The sequence below is a fragment of the Mesoplodon densirostris genome, chromosome 18, assembly GCF_025265405.1.
Source record: "Mesoplodon densirostris isolate mMesDen1 chromosome 18, mMesDen1 primary haplotype, whole genome shotgun sequence".
Lineage (NCBI taxonomy): Eukaryota > Metazoa > Chordata > Mammalia > Artiodactyla > Ziphiidae > Mesoplodon > Mesoplodon densirostris.
In genome coordinates, this window is record NC_082678.1 from 11,427,269 (window position 1) to 11,437,755 (window position 10,487).

At 44.3% G+C, this 10,487-nt stretch overlaps 1 protein-coding gene across 2 annotated transcripts in view; it reads left to right on the top strand.

Annotated features, from left to right (window-relative positions):
• DDX42 (DEAD-box helicase 42) overlaps positions 1-10,408 on the top strand; it is a 54,780-nt gene extending 44,372 nt beyond the window's left edge. For both annotated transcript variants that reach the window (XM_060081474.1, XM_060081475.1), the window contains exons 10-18: positions 41-169; positions 1,479-1,578; positions 2,170-2,217; positions 2,728-2,825; positions 3,776-4,052; positions 5,009-5,235; positions 6,870-6,980; positions 8,063-8,164; positions 8,809-10,408. In XM_060081474.1, coding sequence (XP_059937457.1) covers positions 41-169; positions 1,479-1,578; positions 2,170-2,217; positions 2,728-2,825; positions 3,776-4,052; positions 5,009-5,235; positions 6,870-6,980; positions 8,063-8,164; positions 8,809-9,519 — 1,803 coding nt within the window. In that variant the 3' untranslated portion in view covers positions 9,520-10,408. The remainder of the gene's footprint in view (positions 1-40; positions 170-1,478; positions 1,579-2,169; positions 2,218-2,727; positions 2,826-3,775; positions 4,053-5,008; positions 5,236-6,869; positions 6,981-8,062; positions 8,165-8,808) is intronic.
• The last annotated feature ends 79 nt before the right edge of the window (positions 10,409-10,487 follow it).

A 10,487-nucleotide genomic window follows, 5' to 3' on the forward strand; every position in this document is an offset into this window, starting at 1 on the left:
TGTCACAGTTTGTTAATACGTCGTTATGTCAACTTTGTAGATCCACGCAGAATGCAAGCGGTTTGGGAAAGCCTATAATCTCCGATCAGTGGCCGTGTATGGAGGAGGGAGCATGTGGGAGCAGGCCAAGGCCCTTCAGGAAGGGGCAGAGATTGTTGTCTGTACACCAGTAAGTATGTCTTGGGTTTAAATAGCTTATCAGCCTCTCTTGGTATGAAAAAAAATGGTTAGTTGTTGGAGGGCATTTCCCCTAAAATGTGGTAAAGCAGGATTAAGAATACTCTGATGCAGGGCTTCCATGGTGGCGCAGTGGTTGAGAGTCCGCCTGCCGATGCAGGGGACATGGGTTCGTGCCCCGATCCCGGAAGATCCCACATGCCGCGGAGCGGCTGGGCCCGCGAGCCATGGCCGCGGAGCCTGTGTGTCCGGAGCCTGTGCTCCGCAACGGGAGAGGCCACAGCAGTGAGAGGCCCGTGTACAGCAAAAAAAAAAAAAAAGAATACTCTGATGCAATGACAGCTGGTGGCCTTGGTTTAACTTTGATTGCTAGCCTAAAATAGCAGTCCAATAAGATTCTCTCTGCTACGAATTCCCCTCTATAGCAAACAGTTTTTCTTATGCTCTCCTAGAAGAGGGATCCATGCTTACTGAGAGCACCAAGGATCAGAAAGTTGTTCAGGGTATGGTCAGAACTACCTAGAAGATTGTAGTTTAAACATTAAAACCCATTAGTAAGGCTTTAACTTAGGTAATTTCAGAATGCCTCACAAAAAATAGTACTGACCATCTTTCCACAGTTTAAATCAAAATTAATGTAAAGGGGGCTTCCCTGGTGGTGCAGTGGTTGAGAATCTGCCTGCTAATGCAGGGGACACGGGTTCGAGCCCTGGTCTGGGAAGATCCCACATGCTGCGGAGCAACTAGGCCCGTGAACCACAAATAAATAAATAAAAAGCCAAGCATTTGAAGCCCTTTAAAAAAAAAAATATTAATGTAAAGGAAGAATCCCGTTGAGTTTTCAGATTTTCTGTTCTTTTGGGCTCTGTAGTGCGTAAAGTCTAGTGTCTATTACGGTCTAAGACTGGAGTTATTAGCACTTTTGCCAGGAGTGGAACTCTAGAAAGTTCTTGTAAATGCCTTTAATTATACAATCGGCCCTCCACATCGGCAGGTTTCCCTGTGAGTTTCACCAACCAAGGATTGAAAATATTCAGGGGAAAAAAATTCCAAAAAGCAAAATTTGAATTTGCTGCATGCTGGCAACTATTTACATGGCATTTACGTTGTATTAGGTATTATAAGTAGAGATGATTTTAAATATACAGGAGGGTGTGTGTAGGTTGTATGTGCAAATACTCCTTCATCTTGTTTAAGGGACTTGAGCGTCCTTGTGGGAGGTGAGTGTGGGTGATCCTGGAACCAGTGTCCAGCTGATACTGGGATGACTATGCTTACTATTCATTTTCTGGATCTCATAGGGTCGACTTATTGATCATGTGAAGAAGAAAGCGACCAACCTTCAAAGAGTCTCTTACCTTGTGTTTGATGAAGCAGATCGCATGTTTGATATGGGATTTGGTATGCCGTGAATACCCGTTTCTTCTGTCCCCATCCTCATGATATTAGTTTTTTTCCATGTCTTTCTAGACTTAATTATTTCTCTGCATGAGAGAAGCTAAAAATACTCCTGGATAGGGTTAGACCATAGAGAGATTGCTAAGACATTAACTATTTTTAGGAGTTTTTTCAGGAAAAGTATGTTAGGCTTAACTGGGTTGAGGACATTTGAAAGTACCTGTGAATATAAGGGGAATATCGTCTCTAGGCTTTATTTTTATTCATATGCCTTTGTGGAGGTCAAGGTCTGTGTTCTTAGGTAGGTGGATGTTGTATCATTCAAGGCCTTTTGCTTTCCTGTCCTCCTTGACTTAACCAGCTGTGTGAAAATTCTAAATAGCTATCCTTATGGATTGGAACATCACTGGGCCCAGCCAGTGGTGCTGGGATAAGTGTTTCTGAGTTTCATACTGAGTGATAGGTCTAGGAGTTCCAGAATCTCCTTAATTCTTATAATGTCTCATGTGAAGATTTTTACTAAAATGACTTTTTCCAGGCATCCCAAACTGTCATAGAGGTATGGTACTAATTTTACTGTTCTACTTCTTCCAGAGTACCAGGTGCGATCCATAGCAAGTCATGTCCGTCCTGACAGACAGAGTACGTATGAAGCAGTTTCATTAAGCCACGTTTGTACTCAGAATAAACACCTATATATTTTATAAGCACTCACAGCTATGGCAGCAAAAATGATCATGTGTGTTCTAGTGAGGAACCATAAAGGGGAAGATAATGATGGTGACAGGACCTTAGAGATCATTAGATAGAACTTGCTCATTTTTATAGATGATGAAATCAGGGCTGAGGATTAAATTACTTGTCCCAATTCATAAAGTTTTATCACTGGCTAGAGGCAATACACAGTGCAGATATGCTGATTTGAAGTCAAGAGCCTTTTTCTGAACCATGCCGACAACCCCTGTCTTAAAATGCATAAAGTTAGAATAAGGGCAAGTCTTTTTTTTTCCTTAGTGAATTAATTTTTAAACTAAATTTAAAGTTCAGGTGGGTTTATTTTTTTAAAAACTGAGCAGTGTCAGTGGGAAGCTTAGTGGGTATTCAAAAAAGAAGTCATATTGTTTCTTTAACAGAATTTACTTTACCTTTTAGCTCTCTTATTCAGTGCAACTTTTCGGAAAAAGATTGAAAAACTGGCCAGAGACATCCTGATTGACCCTATTCGTGTGGTGCAGGGGGATATTGGAGAGGTAACCCTAAGCAGGGCTGGATAGGATCCCAGTGGGTTATTTCTCTTACTATGGTGACATGGAATTAATTTCTTGCTGTTGAGAGGAAAAAATGTTGTGCATTTACAGATGAGGCACCATGTTTCAAATTTGCTTTAAAAACACCAGGGTTGGGGGGAATAGGTGAAACATGATTATCAAAATGTTAATAATTGTTGAAGCTTGGTGATGGATACATGGGAGTTGATTTTGTTCATTTTACTCTTTTTGAATGTTAAAGTTTTTTCCAGAATAAAAGGTTTTTTAAAAAAAAATATTTTTGGGGGGGAAAAAGCAAGTTTTGCCCGAAAGACTACTGGTCAGTTAGGATGGAACTGACATCGTAAGTGATTGTGGGAGTAGGCCTGCACAGCGTGGAGTGGGGAGATTTGAAAGGCCTGGTGAAAATGAGTTAAGGTTTTTTTTTCCTTACCTATAAATATGCCCTACGTGGAAAATTTCTCTGAATTGCAATTTGGAAATCAGTTAAGGCTGCTTTGAGAATTCCTTAGTTTGCTTGGTACATTTATTAAAGTTCTGTGCAGTTAGCTTTTTGACATTGTCTGCTTTTCATCGCTGAGTGCCTTCTACATGCATGTATGAGTTGTACTAGGAACACTAAGTGGGAAGGACAGAAAAGGAGCTTACTCTATTGGGAATGATCTGAATAGGCATATAGAAAAGTATTGAGCAAAGCACTGGGGCTTACAGATTATTAGGTATAGGTACACGTCAGGGGAGGTGGAGAGCAGTGTGATTTGCTAAGGGATGTAAAATTTGAGCTACACTTGACTTGCTGAAGAAAGGCCCAAGGAGAAGAGGGATTATTTAAGGTTCTTTCAGATGCAGGTAGAAAATGTGATGGCTGGTCCTAATTCAGGTGCCCTGTGGCACAAATGTCGCAATTATCTTTTTCATGTATTTCTTTTCAGGCAAATGAAGATGTGACTCAGATTGTGGAGATTCTGCATTCTGGGCCTATTAAATGGAACTGGCTCACCCGGCGTCTAGTGGAGTTTACCTCTTCAGGAAGTGTCCTCCTGTTTGTTACTAAAAAAGCCAATGCTGAAGAGCTAGCCAATAACCTTAAACAGGAGGGTCATAATCTTGGCCTGCTCCATGGTGACATGGATCAGAGTGAAAGAAACAAGGTTATTTCAGACTTTAAGAAAAAGGACATCCCAGTCCTAGTGGCCACAGATGTTGCAGGTAGGGTATGAATTTCCCCAGTAACCATGCTATAAGGGTGCTGTGTCTTGCTATATAAGACCTTTAATATCTGAGGAGGCTGATTGAAGGCACTCTGCTGGCCTGGCTGGCCACGCCCCGTGGTGCAGCAGTTCAGAGCACAGTGATTACAGTCTGGAGCTCTGGGTACCACTTTTTTTTTTTTTTTTTTTTTGTGGTACGTGGGCCCCTCACTGCTGTGGCCCCTCCCGCTGCGGAGCACAGGCTCAGCGGCCATGGCTCATGGGCCCAGCCGCTCTGCGGCACATGGGATCCTCCCAGACTGGGGCACGAACCTGTGTCCCCTGCATCGGCATGCAGACCCTCAACCCCTGTGCCACCAGGGAAGCCCACCACTTTTCATTTAATGTTCCTCTCTGAAAAAAAGAATCCCTGCAGTTGGAAGACACTTGGGGAAGAAATTGTTTACACAGTCACATCGTGGGCTATGCCCCTGTTGTGTGTCTGAATATAGTACACATCTTACATTGATTATTTAGTTTGGCATACTTCACTCAAGATCAGAAAAAGTTTTGAAGTGTGAGTTTTGAGCTTGTTCTGCTGAGTTTTAATAGCTACCCTTAAAAACTGGTATTTTCTTGCAGAAAGGAGATCACTTCTCAGCTTCAGCACACATTTGATGTTGGTTTGACTTTTTTTTTTTTTTTTTTTTACATATTTCTGGTGCAAGAGTGAGGCCACGGCAGTTATTGATAGTAGAAGATAGATGTCCCTTATACACTGAGTTGACCCAGCATCATAGAATCTACGATAGTGGCATTGGTTCTAGAAGGGCAGCTTACGTGCCTGTATCTCAGCGCACCAAACCACGCACTTTGCGTAGATAAGAGGAATGTGGGTTCTTAGGTTAGCATTTGGGGATACTTTGGTGTTTCAGCTCCTGATAAAGAATAAAAGAATTTTGTTTTTTATTTCAGCCCGTGGTCTGGACATTCCTTCAATTAAGACTGTCATCAACTATGATGTGGCACGAGATATTGATACCCATACGCATAGAATTGGCCGAACAGGACGAGCGGGTGAGAAAGGCGTGGCCTATACCTTGCTGACACCCAAGGATAGCAATTTTGCCGGTGACCTTGTCCGGAACTTGGAAGGAGCCAATCAGCATGTTTCCAAGGAACTCCTAGATCTGGCCATGCAGGTGAGGGGCTGGACACACTTCAGGTTGCTCCAGGTTGTAAAACAAAGCGAAAACATTTCAAGATGCCAGAGGCAGATAGCATAGAAACATGACAGTGATGTTGGGCGGGCAGCACTTACGAAGTGTAGATTGGTTATTGTAGGACATGAAAACTCATCTGGTCTGCTCATCCTCCCAGCAACATTTATGTTGAAAAGCTTTTCCTTTCTTTGTGCTAAAATCTGTCCCTGTGACATTTCTTTCTGCTTGCCCCATGTCAGTCACACTTGTGAGCAAATTTAATATCAAAGAAAGCTACTAGTCTCCTCACTGCCCTTTTTCCCCAAACAGTTTTTTCTTTGGGGGGCTAAAAATGTATGATGTCTTTTAAAAAAAAAATGTATTTCACTACTTCTCAGACCTAGATCTCAGACCTTTGACTACACTGCTTACCAGTTTAAAACTGAGTGAGGCATTCTACTGAATTAAATCTTGAGTTGTCTTAATACACACAGTCCCCAAATTACAAATGGATTTGGGATATACATTCTGATAGTAGAGACTTATGTGTTTTTCAAATTCATAGGCCAGCCTACAGAACTGTTCACCCATAATGCAGTTGTACTGTGGTACTGCCCGTGCTTCCAGACCTGGGAGTAAAGGACCTGCATTGCAGGGGAGAATAGAATAATGTTTCCTTTCCTCTCCGGGAGAGCCAATCCTGAACTAAATACAAGATGTATTTTGTCTGTGGCATTTTCCTACATCTCATTGTGCCTCAGGCTTTCTCTGCTCTCAGACTGATCAGCTTCCCTGATTAGCACCTTGCCCAGCCTGCCCTACCTGCCCTACCTGCCCTACCTTTCAAGTACTTTTTTTTTTTTTTTTTAATAAATTTATTTTTGGCTGCGTTTGGTCTTCGTTGCTGTGTGCGAGCTTTCTCTAGTTGCAGTGAGCAGGGGCTACTCCTCGTTGCGGTGCGTGGGCTTCTCATTGCAGTGGTTTCTCTGTTGTGGAGCACGGGCTCTAGGCACGTGGGCCTCAGTAGTTGTGGCATGTGGGCTCAGTAGTTGTGGCTTGCGGGCTCTAGAGCGCAGGCTCACTAGTTGTGGCACATGGGCTTAGTTGCTCCGCGGCATGTGGGATCTTCCTGGACCAGGGCTCGAACCCGTGTCCCCAGCATTGGCAGGCGGATGGCAGGCGGATTCTCAACCACTGCGCCACCAGGGAAGCCCTCAGGTACTTTTGAGTGTAACGTGATTGTCAGATACAGCCCTAACCTCCCCCAGGGATGTTATATATAGATTGTCTGAGAAATAGAGAATAAATTCATTTTCCTCAAGGAAGTTAGAAATGGCCAGAGTAACAGCTCTACATTTGAGGTGTATCTTAATTACTTCCCTTCCTGGAGCCCCTGAAGGAAGGAAGGAGCAGTAAAAGGAAGCCTTAGATAAGGCTCCTGACAAATATGATGGGTGAAGCTACCAAAAAGAAGCTAATCTGTGGTACCTGTGAACAGTTCCTCCTTTGCTATAGATACATTCGCAAAAGATGAAACAAAAAGTTCTTCCCATTTAGTTTCCTCTTTGATCTTGTCCCGTTCCTCTGGGCGCCTCTTCCTCCCATGTCTTAACCTTGAATTTTGTTCAATGCAGAATGCCTGGTTTCGGAAATCCCGCTTCAAAGGAGGGAAAGGGAAAAAGCTGAACATTGGTGGAGGAGGCCTAGGCTACAGGGAGCGGCCTGGCCTCGGCTCTGAGAACACGGTGAGTCCTGGATGTTAGGATTATTCTCGTCTGAGAGCCTCTTAATGTGACTTTCTATTGAAGAAGCACCTATGTGTCCTCCACTGACTAGGTATGCTCAGGATACCAGTTTAGATTAGCAGTGGTTCTTAAACTGTGGTCCCTGGACCAGTAGCAAATGCAGACTCGTGCCCCACCCTAGACCTGGTGAATCCAGTTCCGGAGGTGGGGCCCAGCAGTCTGTTCACCAGCCCTCCAGCACTGGCCTAGAGCCGCAGGGTCACTCTGTAAACTCCAGCTACAGCTTGTAACTAAACTCAGGAATGATTCCTACACTCTGGGAAATCGAACCAGAGATATGAGGGCTAGCTTTTCTCACAGAACAGTAACAGAAGCTCCCTGACTGGCTTTCTTAACTTTGTTTCCTGTCACTTTGATTCTTAAGCTAAGGAAGAAAGCTGCCAGTCTCCATTTCTGCATCATCGTAGTTAACTTGGTGTCTTTGTTACATAAATAATCTGTCCCATGTTACAGTGATGATGATGATGTGGATCATGCAGATGATAGTGGTAACTGATACTGAGAACTTAACATGTGCCAGGGCCAGCCCAAGCAACCACACGTGTTAACTCAGTCTCCACAGCCACTCAGTAAGTACAGATGATAAAACTGAGGCACCCAAGGTTACACTGTGGTGAGTCCTGAAGCTGAGATTTCAGACTCATTAGGGTCTGGATTTGGAGCCTGAGCAGTCATATATGTGCTGTACTGCCTTGTGGCCTTTTCAGCTTTAACATAATTTTTACATAATTACATAAACATGTTTATATTTGTGTCTGTAAATAATACCAGGTGATCAGCTTTGGGCTGACCTCATTTCTGACTATTAGGGTTAGTTCCCAGAAATAGTATTATTGGGTTGAAAGGCATAAGCATTTTTAAATGATTCACTACCATGCCTTTTTCTCACAAAACGTAACTTTCTAAAAATCTCCCATTCCCGTTTCAGCTCCCACTTCAGTTCTCAGTACATTGAGGCCCAGTCTGTGGCAGTGGGCTTTCCTACTTACTCTTCCATCCTCATGAGTGTGTTTATTTTTTAGGACCGAGGAAGTAACAACAATGTAATGAGCAATTATGAGGCCTACAAGCCCTCCACAGGAGCCATGGGAGATCGGCTGACGGCAATGAAAGCAGCTTTCCAGGTCTGAAATGAAGCGTTTAGTTAAAAGAGCTTTCACTGGTAGCTCTTGGGCAGTGATGAGGGGCCCTAGTCTTCCTGAGATGGTAGCTGGCCTTGTAGACTTGATGTTTGCTGGATTTAGGTAGGGCCTTCTCCTGTTTTCAGTTTCGAATATCACCGTAACTGCAGCTTACCTAGACCTGCAGGTGTAGCAGCTAGAGAAACCCCTCTTGCTGGTCATCTACTTCAGTCATGCTCAGGGCTCTCGTCCTACAGCAGGATTGGTGTTCCCTCCCTGCCTTAACAGCCTTCAAGGTTCCAAGGCTCTTGTCATCTGGTTGAGAGTAATTGCCATTTTTTTAGCTAAGACAAGTTTGGCTCTGTGTCTCTTGTGAATTCTGAACCCATCATCCTTCTACACCTCCAGTTAACTAGCTGGCATCCAGTTAACTAGCTGGGCATCCAGTTAGCTAGCTGGCATCCAGTTAGCTAGCTGGCATCCAGTTAACTAGCTGGGCATCCAGTTAGCTAGCTGGCATCCAGTTAACTAGCTGGCATCCAGTTAACTAGCTGGCATCCAGTTAACTAGCTGGCATCCAGTTAACTAGCTGGCCATCCAGTTTCTTGAACTTACTGTCTCACCCACTGTTGTTGTCTCTCTTTTAGTCACAGTACAAGAGTCACTTTGTTGCTGCCAGTTTAAACAACCAGAAGGCTGGAAGCTCTGCTGCTGGGGCGAGTGGATGGACTAGTGCAGGGAGCTTGAATTCAGTTCCAAGTAATTCAGCCCAACAGGGCCATAACAGTCCTGACAGCCCCATTGCCAGTGCCACAAAGGGCATCCCAGGCTTTGGCAGTACTGGGAACCTCAGCAGTGCCCCAGTGACCTATCCTTCTGCCGGAGCCCAGGGAGTCAACAACACAGCTTCAGGGAATAACAGCCGAGAAGGGATTGGGGGTGGCAATGGGAAAAGAGAGAGATACACCGAGAACCGGGGTGGAAGCCGTCATAGTCACGGAGAGAGTGGGAATCGGCATGGCGATAGCCCACGTCATGGAGACGGTGGTCGCCATGGAGAGGGATACCGCTACCCAGAAAGCAGCAGCCGTCATGCTGATGGCCGCCGTCATGCTGATGGCCATCCTCATGGAGAGAACAGGCATGGAGGAGGTGGAGGCAGACATGGGGAGAGCCGAGGTGCAAACGATGGTCGGAATGGTGAAAGCAGGAAAGAAAGTTGTAATCGTGAAAGCAAGATGGACCCCAAGGTGGACAGCACCAAGATGGACAAGATGGACAGCAAGACAGATAAGACTACTGATGGCTTCGCTGTCCCCGAGCCACCCAAGCGCAAGAAAAGTCGATGGGACAGTTAGAGGGTATGTGCTGAAGCGTGAAATCAGTTGTCTTTTAATTTTATTTTTAGAAAGACTTTTGGTAACTAGGCGTCTCAGGGCTGGGTTGGGGCCCAAGGTGTAAGGACCCCCTGCCCTTAGTGGATAGCTGGAGCTTGGGAGACATTACCCCTTCATCTGGATAATTTTCCAGATGTTTTCTTGGGAAGCTGCTTTGGTCCTTAGAAGCGGTCAGAGTCGGGCAGCTTCTTTTGGCTCTGGGTGAGTGTCACAGAGGTCAGTTGAGGATACCTTGGAAGGGCCTTACAGGGCACAAAACTCACTCTAGGTTTATATGTAGTACATATTTTTTACTAAAATGTCACCTTAAAAATACCTACAAATAAAATTCTTTTTCTGTGGCCAGTCAGGCCCCATTTGAGACTGGCTTCTGCAGCCCAGTCCATGGAGGTGTTAGGGATGTACAGCAAAGCGCTTCCCAAACATCTGCAGATTAGGGGAGGGGGTCTGATTCTAAGTGAGAGTTGATGCTCAGGTTTTCCAGCCAGGTTTGTGTCCAGTCCTGAGACATGAAGCAGCAGCCTGCCAGATCCAGAGTCCCTACAACTGAGGGGGGAGAGAGGATCCCGGAAACAGGACTGCTCTGGGTCTGAAGTGTTGCTAAATTTAAAATTAAAAAACAAAAACCTGACAACAGCTTTTAAATTGTCTTCTCCTATTTCATTGTATTTTTTTTAACTTGCCATAATGGTAGAAAAATCTTTTGCTGAAATGATTTTGATGATTTTTGTTCTATCTTGTTTATAAAAGGAAAAGAAATATACATACTTCAAATTTTGTGACTTTGTGAAGGTTTCTTTAAGATGTGCATTCCTTTCTGCTTGCTCTAGTAAATGTTTTACTACTGGGACCTGTGGATTGCTTGTCATTTCTACTTCACCATGAGTCGGGACATATTAAATATGATTTAGAACAGTGCACAGGGTGTG